Source organism: Neolamprologus brichardi, chromosome 15 (genome assembly GCF_056152115.1).
Source record: "Neolamprologus brichardi isolate AB-2024 chromosome 15, ASM5615211v1, whole genome shotgun sequence".
Taxonomy (NCBI): Eukaryota; Metazoa; Chordata; class Actinopteri; order Cichliformes; family Cichlidae; genus Neolamprologus; species Neolamprologus brichardi.
Genome location: NC_142118.1, coordinates 23,318,493 through 23,342,111, shown reverse-complemented (window position 1 = coordinate 23,342,111; position 23,619 = coordinate 23,318,493). Strand labels below are relative to the sequence as shown.

At 42.1% G+C, this 23,619-nt stretch overlaps 1 protein-coding gene across 1 annotated transcript in view; it reads left to right on the top strand.

Annotated features, from left to right (window-relative positions):
* Positions 1-22,288, top strand: part of LOC102785603 (interphotoreceptor matrix proteoglycan 1a) — a 60,329-nt gene extending 38,041 nt beyond the window's left edge. Inside the window, exons 14-18 of the mRNA XM_087852108.1 lie at positions 254-963; positions 6,009-6,228; positions 8,484-8,691; positions 20,562-20,644; positions 22,252-22,288. Coding sequence (XP_087708234.1) covers positions 254-963; positions 6,009-6,228; positions 8,484-8,691; positions 20,562-20,601 — 1,178 coding nt within the window. The 3' untranslated portion in view covers positions 20,602-20,644; positions 22,252-22,288. The remainder of the gene's footprint in view (positions 1-253; positions 964-6,008; positions 6,229-8,483; positions 8,692-20,561; positions 20,645-22,251) is intronic.
* The last annotated feature ends 1,331 nt before the right edge of the window (positions 22,289-23,619 follow it).

Genomic DNA, 23,619 nt, shown 5'->3' with positions numbered 1-23,619 from the left:
TGATCTCCCTACATTTCAGTGCAGACTGTGCAATGTGTCTGTGCTGCATGAAAAGTTGTGGGTTATTTTTTGATTATTAAAGAGGCCATCAGATGGATCTTTTCTGTAAGATTTTATCTTAGTGCAGAAGTGAGGATTCTGCATTAGCTGTATGAATTTATTATGTATGTATACAGGCACATTTTGGTAATTTGTTGAAATCCTTTGTGAGCACTCATGACTTAATTAATCCTTTTTGCCTGAAATTTCAAAGAAGTGACAGCTGCAGACACGACAGGCACATCAGAGGGCACAGAAGCCACTGAAGAGTTGCCAGAGGAGACACAAAAAAGTAATTTATCCCCAGAAACAGACATCAGTGTGACAGCACCACCAGCTTCAGACTCACTGCCTACACCTCCGGCAGCTTCTGTCGATGTTTCTGAAGTGTTTTTACCCGTCCCAACAATTGACTCTGGACTCTTTGAGGTAGCAGAGGAATCTGAAGTCCCCATTGTTACTGAGTCTCCTGAGGGTGATAGCGCTGAGCCGGAGGTGGAGTCAGAGCAAAGCGAGCCAGCTGTCGTCATTATTGATGAAGACTTGGGAGGCTACACAAAAAAAGAAGACGGAAGCCCCACCACCCCGCCGGATGCTACCGAAGACATGGTGGAAGAAGCTGTGCAGGACCTGGCTGTGGAGCTGGATCAAACCAGTGTGGTGGCCACAGACCCAAATGAGCTCCTCGAAAAGGGAGAAGAGGGGAGTGGCTTCCTGTCTGTGCAGGAGGAACACAGGACCATTGTCACCACGGCCGCACCTCCACTGAGATACCTCACCACTCCCACCATGACCACGGCCAGCCACGGCCGGGAGCTGGTGGTGTTCTTCAGCCTGCGCGTCACCAACATGGACTTCTCTGAGGACCTCTTCAACAAGACTTCGCCTGAGTACAGGTCCCTGGAGAACACCTTCTTAGATGTGGTGAGTTGGAATGCAACCTGCATCCTTCTTTAGGGTTCTTTATTCTGCTGGTTTGTCTGGTTTAAAGGGTCATTACATGTTGTTTTCAAAACTGTCACACCTCTGGGAATATATCAGCAATCACCAGTTAGTGGATTACAGCTGTTTAAGTAAAAATATATTTAAAGCTTTACGTACTGCAGCATTTCTCAAACTGTGGGACATGAGCCGCTGCAGGTGGGGCGTCGATAACCAGCTGAAAAATACAAATGGATGGAAAATTAATAAAACTGTGGGTAAACCTGAGGGTACTGCTAACCTTGGGCCTTTGCTTTTCTTAATGACTGATAAAACATGTTCAATGTGCTGTGTAAACTTGGATGAACTAGCTATGATGATGCAGCCCTGTCTGCACCAGCCTGTCTGTGAAAGTGGCCATGGCAATATTAATGCATAGCTTTAAACCTCGATGTAACTCAAACAGGAGAGTTGAATAAAAGGTTTTCTCCACTATTGTTGTTCTGAAGGAGGAAACCATCTATAGAGGCCAAAACAGTTTTTTGTATTAATTCAATTCAATTCAATTTTATTTATATAGCGCCAAATCACAACAAAAGTCGCCTCAAGGCGCTTTATATTGTACAGTAGATACAGAGAAAAGCCCAACAATCATATGACCCCCTATGAGCAAGCACTTTGGCGACAGTGGGAAGGAAAAACTCCCTTTTAACAGGAAGAAACCTCCGGCAGAACCAGGCTCAAGGAGGGGCGGCCATCTGCTGCGACCGGTTGGGGTGAGAGAAGGAAGACAGGATAAAGACATGCTGTCGAAGACAGAGATTAATAACAGATATGATTCAATGCAGTGAGGTCTATTAACACATAGTGAGTGAGAAAGGTGACTGGAAAGGAAAAACTCAATGCATCATTGAGACTCTGAAGGTTTTTATCTCAGCTGTAAAGTTGGACATTTTAACATATTAACATATTTTAACATATTATCCATCAGTCTATGGAGACTGACTCACTTTTGGAGCCTCATGTGGAAACTAGAGGTACTGCAGGTTTTGGCACTAATGCATTCATTTGCATGTCATGTCTGCAGGTGTATTTAATGTGTGATTTTAGAGTGTTAAATGACACAGACTATAACGTTCAAGGTTTTATGTGACATTAATGTTCTGGAGTGTGATAGATTTAGATTTAGCTGCTGTACCTGACATATCCGTTTACTCTGGGGTTTTTTCCTCGTTAAACGTGGGTCCATAGATATTTTCTTCTTATTGGCAGAGCCGATATATTTGGTTTATATCACCACATTAAAAAAGAAGAGGCAATTATCCAATTCTAAAATCGAAAACTGAGCACCTGGTGAATGCAGAAAAATTCAAACTCTTTAATATTTGGGTGCAGCCATAAACAACAGAGCATCACAGCATGAAGCTGTAGCCTGAGAGCTGAGGGGAGCTACAGACTCGGATCATAATCATGTGTGGCTCCATCAGCACCAGAGACTCCTTTCATGTCATTTCATACATTATTATAAGAGGAGAGGAGAACATATTCCCCAAACTGAGACCTAATTGGAGCTGGTTTCATCCCGCTTTGATGCCAGTGAGCTATTTTTCCTTCTTTGATTAAAATATTCATATTAATAGGGATATTTAGAGCGTATCAGTGCCACAGTGCCTGGTGAGTGCGATACCTCATACTTCTATGACTTGATGGGTAAAACAGAAAGCCAGACACAATTAATAACACAAGCTGTTTTCATTCCGAGTTCTCCTGGAGCCCTCAGCGTCGGAGCTGCAGGTTGTTGTGTGGTGAATGGATATGTTTTGATGTTTTGGATGAAGCGAGAGAATAATTTCAAGCTCAGGCAGGTACAATACAGCCCTTATTTCTCTCTGAACAATGACTCTGCTGGATTAATGAGGCAGGAAGAACACGCCGGGGGAATATAATGGTAAATGGATGATGCAGGTGCGAGTCCTCTGCCTGAAATACTAATCTAAAGATGAAACGTGCCTCCTACTTACTGCAGTTTTATTTGCAGATTATCGCCTGCCGTCAGTGTCCTTCAGCTGAGATTTCAGATCAAATAATGTCTGAAGAAGTGGGAGCTCTATCTGGATTTCTTAGCATTCAGACAGTTTTATCAACCTTAACTCTCTGCAGGGCGCTCACATCTTTCTTTACCTTTCTTATTTTTCTCATTTGGATCCATCAGTGATTAACACTCTACCCTAAACTAATTCCTGCTGCAAGTGATCATTTTGGTGACCGTTACGTACCGACATTTCAAAGTATCGCGTTCAAGCCTGGAGGCATTTACATACTAATATGGAGCTGCAGCAAGTGATGTTTGTGCAGCAGCCAATTAGAATCCAGAGCTAAAAACTGCCCAGTGTAACTAAAGGTGCAAATATTTCACATAAGGGTGAGTGACTATTCAAATATTTAGCAGTCATAGACATACCTTTCAGCGATGAGTAAGCACTTCCTGCCGATTTTTCACATTAAAAGCCTTACAGGAAGAGCAGCCTGCGAGCTGAGGCTTTTAATGAGTGTCAGTGGTTTACAATGTTTGAAAGAGTAGCAAAGGTGAATAGACTGGAGTTACTGTTCTTTTTTGTTTAATTGGGAAACTTGGAAGGAAACCACTGAGTTTGCAGAAATGCTGAGTTTGCGTTATCAGCAATATCGGCTAATTAAAAGAGGGGCAGGCAGGAAAATTGAGAGATTTGGGTAATATATGAGTCGAAAAACACAGAAAAGCTTTTTATTTGTGTTTAACTTGAGGAATTGAACCAGCAGCCTTTAAGTCGTTTCCTCTGTGTCCTCGCTCTGCTGCTGGCGGTGAAAAATTAATTCAAGCCCTGCAAGACGCAGTAATTATCACATGAATAGAAATACAGACTCAGGCCTACAGTTACTGCCTGGTAAAGAAAGCACTTTAAATCCTTTTGGGGACCCACGTTTTCTGAATAGATTTTACTCTTCGTCTGCTGAACAGTTTAAACTGCATCAATAGAGGTAATTATGTCCGGTCAATGCAAATTAGAGAAACAAAACTGTTGAGTGTTTCTATTTGTTCTCTTTTAGTTTGACTCAGCAGATCGTGTGTGTGTGTGAGTGAGTTGAACTTCATTTTCAGAGATACTAATTTGTCGACACAGTGTCTCATTTAAGGTGAGGATGCTCTCAAAAAAACTCAATGACAGGAGGAATACATGAAGAGGAGTGATGACTGAAACGAAGTGTGCTGCTTTACTGCATCTCCTCTGTAAAAAGCAATATCTCATCAGTGGCACTCGCTGCCAGCGGCACTTATAAATGTACTTATTATTTCCGGACACATTTTACACACACATGCAAAAAGGACCATAAATATTTGTGTAATGAAGGAAGAAACAAGCATGTTCGATAAACTGGACTTGTGGGGATTTAACCCGACTTTAAAGAGTAAAACCTTGTGGTTTTTTTTCTATCAGTGATATATCACTGTCTCTCTCTCATGGGTTTAATTTAAGGTTCAAAAATATTTGTTTTAAACTGAAATTTATGATATAATAATAAAAATGTGATAAAAATACATTTTAAAAATTCGTAAAATAGTTCAAATTGATGAATGAGGAAAAATATTTAGAATCACTGATAGAGACTAAAGTAAACTTTGTAAACTCATTGCATAGATAATCAATTCAAATCACTGATGACCGTGGGAAGGAAAAACTCCCTTTTAACAGGAAGAATCTTTGGCTATCTGCTGTGTGGGGAGGAAGACAGAACAGGCTGTTCCTTTCTTTGAGGCAACGCGATCAACACCAAACAGGTGTAGGTCACTGCATTTCTAAAGGTTCTCAGAAACGGTAAGATGTGAACAAATAAGATAGTCAGCTCCAAGTATATGCCTCCCTTCAACACCGCCGCTGTTAGCTGTACTATAAATAATAGAAGCGATTGCTGTCTGGTTGATAACAGATGGAAAGCAGCTCGTCAGGCTAAATGCGGTGAAAGCCATTCTTCTCTTTTTATGAGGTGGATGCTTTTTGTGCGAATCATTTACAAATAAATGCATGAGAGGAAACGGCTTCCAGTACAGATGTTCATACTAATGCAAAGTTATTGAATAAACCATGTTACATGTAAAAATTTACATGTAATTTCTATAATTAATTGCACCAAAGGATCGACTTTAAAGTGAATTGAAGATAAATGGGATTGAAGAAGAAGTACTGACTTAAACTGAAAGGAGAAAAGAACAGGGCTGTAATCCTATTAAGAAGAATAAGCCAATCAATTTGGGGCATAAAAACTGGGATTTAACTAGAAAAAACCTGGATAAATCCTCTGATTACTTTCTGGTTTAAAGACACAGTTCATCCATATCACATTAAAGTTTAAAATTATGAGTCAATCCGCTGTGTCTGCTGACAGCAGATTGACTCAAACAGTGGGATGGTTTCTTCCTCAGAGAGATGTTTGTGTGATTTAAAAGGCGTTCTGTAGTCTTTGCAGCTTCTGAATTACAATATAAATCTTCAGTGTGAGTTCAGGCATTGCAAGAATTGCTCGAGCAGGAGGAGGAAACGTAGATGAATGTATTGATTTGTAGAAAGAAATTCCAGACATTCACACAATACTCTGGATAAAATTAGACTGGGTGCATCAATTCAGCCAAGGCTCTGGCTTCATGGGCATAAAAGATGTGAGTTATGTGAGCAGAGAGGCATCAAGTTATTTATGAATTCACTCAGTTTAGACAGAATTCATGATGAGACAGTTTAATCGGCCCAAACTACATTTACATCAATTTTCTTCTGTTTTTCCTTCAGTTTTGTTTTGTGCAGATTCTCCAAAGAGCTCAGAGAAAATGTGTAATTTTCCCTTTGTGTGTGTGTGTGTGTGTGTGTGCGTGTGTGTGTGCAGCTTCTCATGTACAACAGATGAGTCATTTCAATTATTAAAACTCAGCACTTGGTTGTTAATATCAAATTATATCAAACAGTCAGACTCCCCTATGGCCTCTCAGGCCGCGTCACTCTCTGCTTCTTCTTCTGCAGCTGCTGCCGTTCCTGCAGGCCAACCTGACGGGTTTCAAAAAACTGGAGATCCTCAACTTCAGGAAGGGCAGCGTGGTCGTCAACAGCAAGATGAAGTTCGCCAAGTCAGTGCCATACAACATCACCGAGGCGGTCCACTGCATCCTGGAGGAGTTTTGCACCTCTGCCGCCAAGAAGCTGCACATCCAGATTGACACCCACTCTCTGGACATCGAACCAGGTACACGAAACGCTACTGGGTTTGGAGGTATGCTGAGCTTTTTCTGCCCCAAACCGAAGTGCTTTCTGATCAGAGTCTGAATGTGAACTTGTTGTGAGCAGTGACAGGTGAGGTGAATAACAGTGATTATTTCTTCACCTGTTAGCGGGCGGGAGCAAGTCAACATTTTGTTCTCAAAGTTGATTTGTTAGAAGCAGGTAAAATGAGCGAGTGTAAAGATTGCCATCACAGTTTGACAAGGGCCAAGCTGTTCAGAGCGTCTCTACACCTGCAGCTCTCGTTGGGTGTTCCCGGTATGCAGGGGTCAGTATCTATCCAAGTGGTCCAACGAACAAACAGTTGTCATGGGCGGCTGAGGCTCACTGATGCATGTGGGGAACGAAGCCCGGCCCGTGTGGCTACTTTAGCTCAAATTGCAAAAAACATTTAAGCTGGTTCTGATAGAAAGATGTCAGAATACACAGAACATCTGGCACTGCAGACAGCGAGGGTTCCCACACTGGCCCCATCCACCGTGTTCTGCTGGGAAACCTTGGGTCCTGCCGTACACATGGACGTCACTTTGACATGTAACATCTACCTTAGCGGTGTTGCAGACCATGTACACCTTTTCATGGAAAAAGTACTCCCTGATGGCTGTGCCACAAACCAGAAATAGTTCAGGAACAGTTTGAGGTGTTGACTTGGCTTCCAGATTTCTCAGATCTCAGTCCAATCGAGCATCTGTGGGATATTCTGGACAAACAAGTCCCATCCATGGAGCCCCCACCTCGTAGCTTAGAGGACTTTTCTGTTGCTTACATCTGGGTGTAGATCCCACGGCGCACCTTCAGGAGTAGAGTGGAGTGCATGCCTCAACGAGTCCGTAGCAGTTTATATAATAGAGTAATATAACACAGGAAGACAGTTTGTTTTGGCCGATGTTAGCAGTGATTAAAGCAAGCTCTGGCTCAGTGTGGATTCTACTGTTGTTCAACTGAATATCTAAGAGTCCTTTTTGCATGCGATGGTGTTTTTATTCCTTAACATGAAAGATTAAAAAGCCAACATGCCGTTTCTTTTGTTAGCTGCAGTGCGGTGGTGTTTTATGATGTCAGGATTTCTTTTTATGTATGAGATATGAACAGGCATCTTAGAATAATTCACATTTGTTGTATCAGCAGCGCTCCTCTGTATGCAGTTCACACTCTAAAAGCTTTGTGATGTAATATTCTCCACAGATGAGTCTGAGGCAGGGAGCAGAGATCACAAACATTCAAACAGACTTGGTAATTAGGTCTATATGTCAAATCCAACGGCACACGGTGGGATCGTAGAGAACATTATAGGGCCCGAATAATGGTGATGAAGATGAGAAGTGAGCTGCAGAGAGGAGAAGTGCTGCTGCAACATCTTCTGTCTCGAGGCGAGCGTGTGTGTGTTTCAGCAAAATCCTGATTGGGAATCAGGTTTTCGCTGAAACACTCGTTTGCTGTGAACAAAGCTGCAGAAGCTGTGTGATTTTTATCACATCAGTATGGACCAACATCTCTGAGGAGTGTTCCCCAGCAAGGGATACCTAATAAAGTGGCTGGCAAGACTAGATTTTGAACTAAAAGAGGCTATAAAGCACTACATACACTGTAAAAACACAGGTAAATGCAGGTTTATAAAACCTTAAATTCTCTTGTAGTTGATTTGAAGGTTACAATCAATCTCCCAAAAACTGTGCAGCGATATGTTTGATAGATTCCTCAAATCTGCAAGTTACACAGTCTAAGAAAAGTAGTAAGAGGGACATTTTACATACACAGATTAAATATGGCTATTTATTCCAAGTCATGATGTAAAAGCAGCTGTTTCTGTTCTAGCTGGCATACACTGATATATACAGTATAAATAAACAGAAACTCTCCAGGACATGAAGGCTGTAGACCCCCAGCAGAAGCCCTGATTCAAACACACATACTTGCTGATGTATGTTTGGATTACAGATACTGACCACGTGCTGTGGCTTCACAACATGACGTACTTCTCATCCGTGACACCCTGCACACATGCTAATTTCCCCGGAGTGAATCTGACGTTTAGTCTCGGAGGCCGTCCACGGCTCGGGCTAAACCTTACATTTCAGTGCAGAGCAGGAGGAGAGGATCTCATTAAAATCAAACACTCCTCAGCACCTCCCGGAGAGAGTAGGGTGGTTAGAGGAAGGCGCGGGAAACTCCTCCTGAATACTAATGTGTCCACATTTTTCTGCCTTCCTCTCCTTGCAGCTGATCAGGCCGATCCCTGCAAGTTCCAGGCCTGCGGTGAGTTTTCTCGCTGCATGGTGAACGCCTGGACGAAGGAGGCGGAGTGTCAGTGCCAGTTGGGCTTCGTGTCAGTGGACGGCCTGCCCTGCCAGAGCCTGTGTGTCCTCCAGCCGAACTACTGCCAAGGAGGAGAGTGCCACATAGTTCCCGGATACGGAGCCGTGTGCAGGTAAATGACGATGTATGCGGACTGTGTATCAGCAGGTCCACAGTTTGGTCTATAAAGTGTTACAAAGAACACAGAGCAGAAATCACAATTTATTATTTCTATAATTTTACAGTAAACACAATCACATCATCAGCATATAATGACAGTCTCAGTCTATCCCTCCATATTACTTATTACACTGTGAATCAAGGAGATTTAGGACCTGAAATGCAAAACTCTAGAGACAAAGAGTTAACTCAAAAAGCACATGAGATGAGGGACTTTCAAAATAAGACAGGAAGTAACAGAACACACAAACAGTGTCCCAAACATTTTAGGGCTGGGGTTGTTTAAAGAAAAAAGGAGTTAAGCAAAACTGAAGGAAACAAATAAATGAATGAAATCAAATAAAACCTTAGGTTAAAGCTAATAATAGGTTTTAATACAAAACGACTGCAAATAAAAACAACAAACTGAAAAAACAGAAAGAAACGGTGGACAAGACATCTCAGACTCAGCGAATGAAAACAGGACGAGTATTAAATAGGATTTCAAACGGTCGATTACTGAACTTTGTGCAGGTTGGCAGATTATTTGAGAGGCTGTGGAGTCGATTCATGGAGGGAAAATTTCATTGATAGCCAGTGCAGTGACCACTGCGTGATGTGTAGTAGGTGAATTGTGATTTCTGAGTGGATTTGGACAAACTGAACATAAAAGGGTCACCGCAGTTCAGCTGAGAAGTCATTAAAGGGCCGTTAAAGTTAAAGTTAAAGCTAAAACCAGCTGCAGTTTTGTAAAAGCTGATCTTCACGACTGATTTGACTGTTAAAAATACGATTTTTTACGACATTCAGCTGAACAACAGAACAGGAACACAGACCACGGGCAGCACGTGTTTCAGTTTTGGAGTGATGGTGAGGCAGAATTTAAATTTCAGGACCCGGGTTTGCAAACAGGTACAGCGGGAAAGTCAGCGTTCAGTCATTTCAAAGTCCCGGCTGCAGGAATGTGGGAACAATCATTTCAGAGTGATAATGTGTGACTGTCTTATCCTCACTCAGACTGAGCTGCCATTCTTTGAGCCGCTGGATTCAAACCGAGAGTCATAATTTTCATTACAGATGTATAATTTTTATCAGAGGGAGCTGGAGCCTGCCGGTGTATAATGTGATTTTCTGCTTTCTTTTTTTAAGTGGAATCGTTCTTTTTGTAAAGGGTCGTGATGCCTCAAGTTTAAGCTGTTCTCTGCAGCCTTCTTTAACTTTCTCTGTTAAAAGTAGAAAGTTATTCAGGTACTTTTTAACAACCTCAGCTTGGGGTTAACGCAGGGTAACCTTAAGCATGCAAAACAGAGGACTGAAGCCAAATTATACCCAATAAAATATGAGACAGGAATTAAACATAAACAACAGTGTTAGCAATCACCTCAATCGTAAACTGTGTCACTAAAATAGAATAAATATGAAATCTGATTAGTAAACATCCATTGTTTAACCACTTATAGCCTGTCACAGCTGTCACAGGGAGAAGGGTAAGGTGAGGCGTCTGTGGAGTGTGTGTTTTTCATCTTTTAAAGTGAAAAAGTCCATATGTGGAGGCTGGAGGGGACACAGAGTAATACTCATACACAGATTTTCATGCTTCATTTGGATTTTTTTATAACGCATGAAGCTCTTTAATTACCAATGAGTTACTCGGTTAGATTGGTATGCATGCAAACTCCTCCCTCAAAGGCCTCAGCGGGTCAGCAGATTCAAATCCAGAACCTTTTTGCTGTTAGGCAACTGTGCCACTCAAATATAGCCCTAAATACCACCTAAGAAACAAACAAAAAGGCCACAATAGGACAGACAACCAAAAAAATCCCTATCTGTCTATCTGATTCAGACTGTCCCAGGAGCCCACTGAGCTCCTGATCCAATCTGGGAGGAGGAAATCAGGAGCATGCTCAGACAGTCTCATTGCCACAAACAGCAACAAGGACACTAACAAAAAGCAGAACTAGCAAGAAGCGATAAGGAGAGAGCGGCAGTCCGTGTCCATCTCCTGCAGAACCATTCCCTATTTGGGGGTTTGTGTTGCTGTGCCTCTCCAGAGCACCTGTTGTCACTTTGATTTGCACTAAAACACCTGAAATGGATCAAGAATATAAACTCTGAAAGCTGACACAGACTGAAGCCATGATATAACTACCAGCCGTACACGTGACTGCAGGAAAGTGAGCGTATAGAGACATCTGTGGTGAGAGAAGAAGGGTGGAGCCTCTTTTTCTTCTTCTGTCGCTTTGTAGTGTAACAGCTACTTTGCTTTCACTCTTCTGTCCAGTTCATCCCAAACCAGCTCGATGGGGTTAAAGCCTGGAGACTGTGGCCACTTTGTGTTTTCAAGCTTACCATCTTGTTCTTTTTTCCTGAGGTAACTCTGGCATAGCTTGGACTTGGGTCATTATCTTGCTGTAGGATGAATCCCTGACCAACTACGTGTATACCAGAGACTATTGCATAGTGCTGCAGAATGCTGTGGGAGCCGTTTTGGTTCATGGCACCTCTCACTCTGTACAAGTCACCCACCCTGGATCCAGCAAAACAGCCCCAGACCATCACACTTCCTCCTCCATGTTTGCCAGTTAATGCCACACACTGTGAAACCATCCTTTCACCTACTCAACGGCGCACAAAGATCCTGCGTTACAAACTGAACATTTCAAATTTTGATCCCGCCTTCCAGTCTTCAGTCGTCCAATGGCAGCGTTTCATGACCCGGCCAAGCCTCTTTGTAATATTCTGACATCTTAGCGATGGCTTTCTTGCTGCAACTCGTCCCGTAAAACCTGCAGCAAGAAGTCTTCTCTTCATAGTTGAAACTGAGACTTGCTACGACCACTATTAAGCTGTGTTTGAAGCTGTTATCCTGTTAACCGCCTATCATGCAAGCTGTTAACTCTCAGAAACGTGTCCCGTGATTCAGCTGTGGCTTTGGGTCTGCCAGACCTCATCCTGTCAGTTTGCCCCGGTTTCTGAGTGCCTTTTGATAGTGAAGAAAACTACTCAGTGTTACCTTGACTTTCTTTGCAATTTCTCTGTAGGAAATAGAAAGTGCTATGTACATTTCATTGAAACTTGTGGTGCGTGGTTGAACTTAGTACATCTGAAGCGTAACCGCCAGCTCTTAGCTGCTGTGATAAGTTTTAAATCGTGGCAGGATGATGTCGGCTGTCCACAGACACCTTTGAAGAACAGCGGCCTGTTCCTTAAGCACTTAAAAGCTTCATTAATATCGTATTTCATTAACTGTCAGCTCACATGCAGATTTTTTATTACATTATGAACGTTTAACTGAATTAAAAGTTATCCTCGGGTCTGTTAATAAACTGCACTGCAGGGAGCGGCGACGGTTTTAAATCTGAGACATTTAGAGACGGACAGGGTGAGATAATGGCTGGAAAGACTTTTTTCTCAACTCTTATGGAAACTTTGAAGGAAATCTGACGACGCTCTGCTTGGTTTTTTTAATTGTATTTAATCCAATAACACCAAACATCTGTCTGCTGAAACAAACAGACTCAGTAACAGCAGCTGCTCTCTGCGCTTTTATCAACATTTGTTCAGGACTAATTTTACTGCTGTTTAATCCACGTTTGGTGTGTGTTTATGTGTAAAGATGATTTTCTGAGTTTTGGTAACTTTGGCAGTCTTCGAGATGTAACGTAGTGCCGTAATCATCCTAAAGATTAACTGTGTCTGATGCTTTGGTTTATAGCAAAATGTTGCTCAAAACTCAGATAGTGATTTTGGTAACCCCTGCTCCTTATTTCTGGTTTTGAAAACCGTTAGAGAAAAAAGAAAAATCTTTGCACATGTGGGTCATCAAACAGATGGATACGAGATGGACAAACAGATCCAACGCTGCAAAGAAAATCGATTTCATGTTTTGGTTTCTTTTTGTGGGTTTTGTCACTTTGTGACTGAGGGATTGATCGTGCGATTGATCTTTTTCAGTTTGTTGTCACTTTAATGGTCAAATGATGGAAAAATTGCCCCAAATAGCTTTAATGTGCCTCTGAATTCCGACTGACCATGCTTGTATGAAGTAATATCTTTGTGTACAGCCTTTAGCGGTCTTCTGCTCTGCTGTGGTGTTTATCCTCCTTCTCTCTGTGTGATCCGTCCCTCCATCATCCAGCCCCTCACCACTGTAAATCAATGCTAAGTTGATTTTTAATGGAGAGAAAGCGTTTTTTCTTTTATTAACCACCTGCAAAGAGTCGCTGCCGCTCAACTGCCAGAAAAATCTAATTTCAGCACTGTTACATGCCGGCACCTCGCCTCCTGACACACAGCACCTCAGAGATTCTCGCACTCAAACGTCGATTTTCCATCAGCTCAACCTTTGCACAGATAGTTTTGGGTCTGCATTGTTTCACCTGTCAGACAGCACAAACTTCATTTTCTGGATCTGCAGTGGTGAGACATTGGAGAAACCACGAAAGCGTAAAACACTCATTAAAACGCCATCGTTACAGCTTCTGTGTCCACAGATTAACAGGCAGGAGATCCACAGCTCTGAGCTTCTAGACTGAAGACTTCGTTTATTGTTCGTTGGAGAAAAACACAAGAAAACTAAGAAGTGTGGTGTATTAGGGGCTAATCCTTTGTGATCTCCTTTGAATTCATCTTGTTAAGTGTCGTTGTAAAATCCTGACCTACATGAATACCAGTTGTTAAAACCTACAGCAGGAAAATAAGGGACAGCACAGCAGCTAATTTGAATATCATAATTGGAGGTTCAGACTAAAAACGGAAGAGTGTCGTTACCAAAATCTGGTAGTTTCTTGTTTCTCAAATTACCAAATAAACAAATAAATAAGTAAATACGGTGCTTTTGGAGGATATGGTTAACAGCTCTCTTGCTTCCACCTTGAACAGCTCAAGACTTTTGCACAGCACTCAAAACAAGTGACAACATTTTTCCACATTCTTTTGATCTTTTTTTATTTCTGCATTTACTCTTCGACCTTCCTGACCACGTCGTGATCACCACAAGCTCCAAAACAAATTCCCGTTTTCTTTACGATTCCATCAGAAACAGCAACAGCGTGCGGACAGCTGCACCTACGGTACTCATGGCGACGGCCCACATACCTCTGCAGGAGAGGAAGGCTATGTTTACCAAGTAACTGGATATGAATAATGAAAAGTTTCATCAATCAGAAAAAAAAGAGCATTTTTGGGGGCACGGGAATTTATATTTGGATGGTGCTTGGAAACTATTTTGATTTCCTTTATTATCTCGGGGGATTTCTTGTCTCTTTGTAGGCAGCGGACAGCAGAGAGATTAGAGGAAATGTGAGGAGGAGGAGGAGAGATGGTTTCCAGGGACACACAAATACACGGTCAGCATCTTAGCCCAGTGATCCACAGCCAGGGGTATTTGTTCTGTAACTGCCAACGGCTTCTAGGAAAGAGTGAAGCAGCAGTAGTAATTGGATAAATGTGATATTTCTGCATTTTATAAATAAGTAAACACAGTAAACGCAGTTCGGGCTTGAATGCTCGTGCCCACAAATGACAGGTGAAGTGCAGAAAGAAGCAAAGTCTGACATCTGATTTTCTGACATTTAGTCGATGACCCGAATGTCTTCATTTGCATTCGGAGCCGAGGACACGGACATGATTTTTCCCTGAACCGGAGCTGCGGTTTGTGGTTTTGTTTAACATGAATATTTGATTGGCCCGACACGCAGGAGCAGCAGAAACAAACCGCTGCTGGTTTCCTCCCGAAACGCTCTTCCGTCTTGGGGGATTGAGGGGGTGGCGGTCGACTTAGATTTGCCACATTTCATTAACACTGAACCCTGTTAGGTCTAATCCAGCGTCCAGACCGGCCGAGAGAGGACAAAGAAACCAAAAACAGCCGTAAACACCGAACACCACCTGGCAGGTTAGTACCGCGGTGCTGCACATTCCTTTTAATCTCGTTTGGCTGTCTGACAGCACAGTGAGCTGGCAGCAGTGAAATCGTTTTGTGTAAGTTAAACGCTTTCTAATGAAAAGACTCCCCGAAAAGGCACACGGGGAACGACTCCAAGGAATCCCATTTCTTTTTCCTACAAAGCTGTGCAGGTTTTCTTTGGCACCTTGCTCTCCATGTGGCCCTGATACTCCAGGTCACGTTTCTTTAATCCTGCTCGCTGGCTGCCTCAGACTTGTTTTAGTTGGGTGTTTGCCCGGGTGAGTGCAGGTGTAACAGACTGGTTTTAGTGTCTAGGCGTAAAACCATGTGTGGTTTTCTAATATGCGGTTTAAAGGCTGAAGCTGGGGAAGGTGGAGGTTTTAGTTCCACGCAGGGTGAATCTTCAGTTGATATTTCAAAAATGTTTTTCCTCAGTAATGTGTTTTTATCTGCTGCAAACTCGCACTGGGTGACTTTACCTGCCAACCTGGCACAAATAAATGCTAATGTAGTGTTTTAAAGCAGATATTGTGAAGTTATTTGAATTGCACAGTTTAAAAAAGAATGACTTTGGAGCACTAAAAATAAGACAGTTTGTGTTGCAGAGCATCAGCCTGTGTGTAATTTCTGTAGTTAAAATGGATAATTATGCACAGAGGCCCAAACCGTCTTTTTGTAGCAGGCTCTAAATGCATTTATTTCTGCTCTAACGTGAAACATTTTAACATCAAAGTCTATGGGGACCGACTCCTTTCTGGAGCGAGCCTTAAATAGACATTAGAGGAAGTAATGGAGCAAAGGAGAGCTGTCGCTTCATAGTAAGAAAGATCTCACTTCCAGATCCTACCAGTTGCCTTTCTTTGTGGTTCCTGCGTTGGTGGGTTCTCTACAGAAGACCAGCTGAGTTGATGAAGGGCTTACGAAAACAGATCCTAATATTGGTTCATGCATTAAAAAAAAGAGGTTTTTGCTAAATAAAAAGTAGGGGTGCAACGATACAACAAAATTCACGGTTCGGTTCGGTTCGATACTTTGGTGTCACGGTTCGATATTTTTTCGATACAAAAAAAATGTTCATGCCTTTTTATTAATTTGTCATTTATTAAATTTTCACGGCACATTCTGCACCACCTCTCTGTGCGTTCATCATTTGTTTGAAGCCAGCTCACCTCCTGCAACCACTTTTCCGAGAATACGTGCTTCTTTTGTGGTTCGGACTCCTTCTGACATTTCTTTGGAGGTGGAGGAACATCACAGTAATTGCTTAAAGGAGCTTCTTCGACATCTTTAAGAGTTCTAAACAAATGTCTGTCCTCTTCCTTAAAATCTTATGTACGCAAACACGCGTTGCAACTTCTTATCTTGTGCGGGTTTTTATTTTGACAGCGAATGCGCACCTGCGGACCACTTATGTGCAGCCCTGGTTATTTAGCTCGTCATATTGCAGCCACAGAAATTCTTTTGTCCATGAAACCATAAAGCTGCACTTTCTTTTTGCCTTATAGTCTGATTTGTCATAACCTTTCCGTTTTGTCACTTCTTCACCCTGACCTGTCTTATTTGGCTCAGCAGAACTAAAATATATATCCTGCTGCTTTTACACACGCACTAACATAACGCTCAGCGATTCTCTGCGCGATCAACCTCTCACATGTTTAAGCTGCAGGAGATTTCACTTGTCATGTTTGCATAGTAAGCTAACAATTGATAAGACGATGTCAGAGGAATTGGTGCGCAAATTATCATCACTCACCAATCAGTACTGTCGCTTTCTATACACAGTTCACGCGATTGCAAAGTGAAAGCAAAAAACAAGCGCAAATTCAAACGCGATTTCAGTATGTCACATATTGACAGTGGCCGATGCCAATGACATAATTACCCAGCTACATTTCCGAAAGAATGCAAAAGCATTGACATATATTTTTCCTTCCTACGATAGGCCGACGGGCAGGGCAGAGATAGATTTTGGTAGCCCGACTGGAAAAAAGCCCCAGGACGTCGGGCTAGCGATTTTGCGAGCCCTGTATCTGATTGAGGAATCACTCATCTTTGGAAAAGAGAGTTTATTATGGAGAAATGTCTCTTTCCAAAATAAAAGCTATACTATACGCTTCTTCTGGGCTATATTCTCAGCAGCATATTAAACATATCAGGTCCCCATAAGGAGAATCATGTGCTAACGGCTGTCTAAATGACTCGGGTAAAGTTTGTAGCATGCGTGCTTGTTTTTGTCTGCGTCCACTTGTCTTTGCACTAGGATGATGTCGGAGTAAATGTGCAGTCATATTGGTTGTGTTCCCACTAGTGCTGTCAGCGTTAATCTGAAATGACGTTAACGCCACAACACTGCAAATCTCCGTTAACGAGCTACCGCGGATCGCCTCATGAGTGGGGCTGGAAGACGTCAACACATTAACGAGCTAACTGCGCTAACACACTAGTTCCCACCAATTGAGCATTGCTGGCACATCCAACATACTGTTTTACTTTAGTCCATGACACGCTTACCTTCAGGGTCATACGTCACATGAAAACCAAAATAGTTCCAAACGCCAGATCTGAATGAGGGTGGGGGAGGTTCAATTTGCCATGTTGCAACGAGCTTAACTTCTGTCTAGCTAGCTTGCCCTGCGCTCAGTGAATCTGTGTTCGACTACTCCGCCTAGGCTGCACTGTCGAGCGCAGATCCACTGAGCGCTCAACACAGACAGCATCGTCAGAAGGAAAGTTGATAAAATAAATTAAAAATGTTGTATCGTTCGATACATATGCATACCGAACCGAAAGCACTGTATCGAACGGTTCGATATCGATACGAGTATCGTTGCACCCCTAATAAAAAGGTTATTGATTGATTTGTCTCTCCAGTTTAGCTTTGAGATTTGCGGCTAATAGACTTAAATTAGTTTATGTTAGCTAACTAGTGACAGAACCGATAACTCAAAGGAAAATGAGGGACTAAACCTAAACTCAGTCCAAGGGGATCACCTTTGTGTTGCTCCTGGCTGTAACAATGAGTTTTATGTTAACAAACCAAAGATATTCTTTACACTTTCAAGTGATGGGAGAAGGGAGCGGGAGATCGACAGACGGATTGGTGCAGCGGCTGCAGTGATGCGGACCCTGTACCGGTCTGTTGTGGTGAAGAGAGAGCTGAGTGTAAAAGTGAAGCTCTCGATCTGATCGATCTACGCCCCTACCCTCACCTATGGTCACGAGCTGTGGGTAGTGACTGAAAGAACAAGATTGCGAATACAAGCGGCGGAAATGAGCTTCCTGGCTGGCCTCTCCCTTAGAGATAGGGTGAGAAGTTTGGCCATTCAGGAGGGGCTCAGAGTAGAGCAGCTGCTCCTCTACATCGAAAGGAGCAAGTTGAGGTGGTTTTCCGGGCATGTCCCAGCGGGAGGAGGCCCCGGGCAGACCCAGGACACGCTGGAGAGATTATATCTCTTAGCTGGCCTGGGAACGCCTTGGTGTTCCCCCAGATAAGCTGGAGGAGGTGGCTGGGGAGAGGGAGGTCTGGGCTTCTCTGCTTGGGCTGCTGCCCCCGCGACCCGGCCCCGGATAAGCGGAAGAAAATGGATGGATGGATGGATGGATATAACTTTAAGCACAGAGTTCTTAACTCCAGCTTCACAGACAGAGTTACATGTATTTACATTTCCTGAGCAGGGCTTCAAAGTGTACATCCACACAGTGTTTTGTGTACACTTCAAGATGTTGAAACAAATCATTTTGTTTCTTTCAGAACTGTGATTTTTTTTTTTAAATTGAAATATTTTCCATTTCTGTTCTCCATCAAATTACTTAAGCTAATGTTTCGGTGGTTAGAGATGACAGAAGACGGAGATGAAGTCTGCAGCCTCTCGCAGCCATTTTCAACTGGTGTTAAAATGGAAACTCAAACAGTCAGTCCATCAGTCTACATTGAATTGGATAAATTTGGCAATTATGTGCAATCTGTTTGCAACAATACGGTAAATTAGTGAAAACTGCTAATCTGATGCTGCTTAAATGCGAGAAATTAACATTAATGGTTTACCTTCAGAGTCCTGCCAGAACCAGATTTGAAATAGAAATCCAGAAATAGTGACGTTGTTGCTGCCAAACAGCAATTTAACAGCAACATGAGACAAGCACTCTTTGATATTGGAACCAGAACAGAATGAAGAAAGATCATAAAGAAACTCAGTGTAATTAGTTCTTTAGTTAAGATGAGAGTACCTCTGTGCAACCTCAGAAACAGCTCACACATACACACTGTGTACAAGCCATTATCCTGCAATATGATGCTACTGTGCAACTGCAAGACCAGTGTATATTCAGGTTTTGCTGTCCACTAACTAGACCACTATTCACGTGACTTTAACAAAGGTCCAGTCACACAAGCCTAGACCAGTGAACCCTGGTCACTGCTGGTCGCTAAAATGTATTATTCCCTGACTGGTTGGCAAATAGTTGCTGGCAGTTGCTGGGTGAAATTGGTTGCTAAGATACGGTGCTGCATCAGAAACTACCTTGTGATTGGTTTGGTCGCTCGCAGATTACCACAGTTGTCCACAGTTTCCATGAAATACGCTGACTTCTGCAAACAGTCGCTAAGTTGCAAAGACAGAAATATTTCCTGTGTTTTAGACCAAATGCACATAAGATAGTAAAGCAAGACATTATTATGCCACCCTGGTTTATTGATGGATGTATTTATTTATGTATTTTATATATTTTCTCTTTTACTGCAAGAGGGCTCTAATGCAAACAAATAATGTTAAGTGGTAAACTGTGAAAACTGGAAATGGGGAACATTGGTCTTCAAAATAAAAGTTGTGCCTCACCACTACAGCCAAAGCATTCCAAAGTTTTACTTTGAAGGAGAGCATTTTCTGCTTCATCTTTGTGTCTTAATTTTCCAAGTGTTACTTACACTCTGAGAGCAGTGAGCCAGTGTTTGCAGACAAGTCTGCGTTTTCCATGCAAACTACGAGTGACCACAGCCATCTACTGCCCACCCAAGCAGTCACAGAGAGGTTTTTGGTGCAGCACAGTATGTCTCTTTGCAACCAGCCTCCTACAACGACTGGGCCAGTCCCTAGGACTTTGTGCCTGAGGCGTCATTAACCATTTCTGGGTCCAAACCGGAATACACCGTGTTCTGACTCAGTGACTGATTAAAACGTGTTCAGATTAAATATAATAAAATATTAAGCATTAAAATGTGTTATAAAGACAACAGCCTTAATGAACGGATGTCATCAGTTAACAACAAGATTCAATGGACTCCACAGCATCAACTTAATATTTCAGATGGAAATGTTCAATTTGCACAGCATAGTAATAAAAACTTAGAAATCCTAACAAATTCATTAGATTATGACTTAAATGTGTATCAACTGGCTGTATGCTGCCCTTGGATGATGCTGCCTAAATAGAGTAAAAGAGAAGTGAGAGTTTTTACTTCAAATCAAGCTTCATGTTTGATCTGAGTAGCAATAAAACCAAATCACACTGCAGAGAGTTTGATTAACAGCTGAGCTGGTCATTAAATAAAATGCATGTTCTGCAGTTGAAAATAAAAACATTGCATGTCTGAAGCTTTGTACTCGCAGGAGCTGAGCGTCTGCTCATTTGCGCCTCGGCTGTGAAGGAGGGACAGTTTGATTACATGCAGATAAACCGGAGTGGAAAGTTGTAAATCAGTCAGGTTCAGGCTCGAGGTGCTTCTCACAGGAGTTAAATAAATAGTCGGTTTGGTGTAATCTGCTGACAGTCCAGGTGATTTTTTTCCTCTTTCCTCCGCAGGTCTTTTGAACATTTGCAGTATTTGCAGATCTTCTCTGATATCTGTGGCTTCAGGACAGAGGCATATGCAGAGTTGCTGTAGCTGCAGTTTCGTACCTGCCCACCTCATTTTTCTCCGCTTTTTCTTTTCTCTGCAGACACAAAGACGGCTATTCCCTCCCAGGCCTTTCCAGTTAAGAGAATATAAAGGATCGGACAGTACCTGAGAACATCACCACAGGTGAGAGGGGACTGGTTTGTGTCCTTCATGTAGACTCGTGTGCTGCAGCCAGGAGAGAACATGATGCATGCTCAGCAGGGCTTCATTGTGTAAAGTGGAGCTGATTAAGAAGTGGTAGTGTTATCAGATGATGCAGAGACCTTCCTCCTCCTCCTCCCAGTGTGAGATTAGCTCTAAACTCAAACACGAACACCTGTGTACGCCTTTACAGCACGATAAAATAATCACAGTAAGATAATCTGTCCTGCTAGTCTAAACCCCCGATTGGTTTAAAGCTGCTGTGTGTTTAGGCAGATGACCAGTGAGTAATTAAACCTCCCAAAGGAGGACGACTAAACCCTGACCTGATGCTGCTGTTTAGTACAAACTGTCCTGAGCCCACCTTTTACCTCGTCTCTGATCCTCTTTCGGGGTCTGAGTCGCCACAAAGCTGCGAGGTAATTTCAGAGCATCTCCTCCCAACAAGAAAAACCCTGCAAACCGCATCTCTGAAAGGCTTTCAGAGGAAGATAAACCACAACAGCGGCTTGGAGCCTCCACCAGGGTCACACGCCTTAAAGTCTTTGTTCTGCTGTGCCGGCTCCTGCATCACTCCGTGTACGTTTAGAAAGAGATTCCGAACCCTTGAAAAGGCTGAAGAGTTTACTGCTGAGATTAACTGCAACACCAGAGAAGTTTGAGGGCAGAAAGCAGCATTTTGGATCCACAGTTACTGGAAAAATATTTATTTTACAGGGCTCTGGAAGTGGATGTACTTAACTGCTTAATTAACTTAATTAAATGCTATTCCTAAATACTTTTGTAATCTGTTGATTTCAGTTGTATTTATATGAAATCTCAAAATAAATAAAAAAGCCTGGTAGTGTAATGTAGCTCCAGTTTTTCTCCCCTGAAACTTAAACTTACCACTGCTGTTTATTTCATATAAATAATGAAAGTACCAATTTTCTGCAATATTAGCAGAGGAGAAACTACAACTGAATGACAAGAAAACTCAATGCTGAGAGTTGGCTTTGAGTTCCATGAATATTGAAAACAAAACCTGCACTGAATACATCTTGGTGTCTGGAGCTCTCCCAAACCCACATGAATAATTACAGGGGACATTAAGCTACAGCGATGATAGGGACAGCTAATAAATCTCCCTTCTTTGACCGTGTAAGTTTGTGGATTTTGTAAACACTGGACCACAAGTCGAGAGAGTTTATTGATATGTCACATCGACCAAAGTGCTGCAAAAATATTAAAACAAATGAAGCCATTAAGAAGCAATTAAAACCCTCGGGTAAACAAATCAAGCCATTAAAGGCAATTAAGAAAGCCCATTGTGTGGTAATCTACAGGGCTCGTTAACAGTGTAGGGTAAAACTGGTCCTAATCCGGGAAAGTTTGAGGGTAGATGTCGTGATATGGAAAGAAAAACTGTTTCAAGGTTTACAGCAGTAAAAAGTAATCAGTAATTTGTTATGTAAAGCATAAATTTACCTATTTAAATAGGTACATACATACATTTTTTCTGGCTGTGGTGCCAAAGCTTTAATTCCCCAAAGGCTGCTCAACGACTGACATGTAAAACACCGATCTTGTTTCTTGTCTCTTTGAAACAGGAACTCGGACTCATCGCGGCCTCATTCAGTCACTCAGTTTAAATTGAAGTTGATGCAGAGCTGAGGGGGTTTCGGGACAAACCGCTGGCTTCTACACTCCCGGCGCACTGAGCTTCACTAGAGGACAATCAGCCATTGGGGAAAACAAACGTTTAGGCCATTTTAAAAATGTCAGAAAGCTGTCGTCTGCGGCTGACGATGAAGAGGAGCTCAGGGGACAACCACAGCATCGATCGGGTTGATATCGATTGACCCTGGACTGCTTTTATATACGTCTGCTGACTCTGTGTCACATGATTAGGAGGTAATCTGATGGTTCCCCGAGATGTTAATGCTATTTACAAAAAAAAAAAAAAAAAAAAAAGGTCTCCAGTGGTGGGTAGCAATTTGTTTCATACCAGCATAATTTTATGATGTTCAGATAATATTTTCTAGATAAATAATAGAGATGTTCTTTAACTTCCTATTGTACACCTGAACCTTATACGTATATCAAGTGAAGATGCAGTAGTGATAAAAAAAAGTTATTACTTTTCTATCAAGTTTGATTCAAAGGACATTTGGATGCTTAATGAGGTTAAAATATCCAGTATTTATTCTTTCTTTCATCCCTTATTAGATTTATTATGCCCCATATTTAATTTTTGTAATGTTTTGTGGTCTCGTCTTAATCCCAAGGTTGGGAATCTAGAGCTTTAAACTATGGCTAGCTATGGTGCAGTGCTGAGCTAATACTGATTGCTCAAGACTCCGCGTTAGTAAAACGTGTATGCATTGGCCAACCTTGATGTTAACACCTGAATCCTTTAAGATGTATCCACAGGGTTTTTCTTGGATGTTACTGCAGAAATTAAGCTGTGGGAATACTTCCATGTTTTCTTTTGCAAGATGATTTACACTTTAATGAAACACTAACAAACTGTTGACGAACTACACCACTGTTGTAGAATTACAGAGTTCCTGTATTCGCCGTGAAAATGTTGAGGATTACCATCACACCTTCTCTGGCACATGTAGTGGCTTCAAAATTCAGGAGTTTGGGTGATTACAGAATAGTTGTATCTATTTTATGATGTAGAACAAAACATGAAATCAAGTGACCCATCAATGGTTAGGGTTTGATTTTGTTTCAGCCCTGTTAAATGAGCAGATAGTTTAGAAATGAAAAGCTATTATCTTTTAAATGTGTTGTCACAAACTGAACATTACACTCACTGTGTGCTAGCTGCTAGTATTAAACATTAAATCTACAGTTACAACAAAACCGAAATAAAAATACACCCACTTCCTTGACCTAACCCCAAACCCTTCTATAACAAAACCACAGTTAACCAAAGACATTTTTTCAGGCGTCAAAATATAAACCTT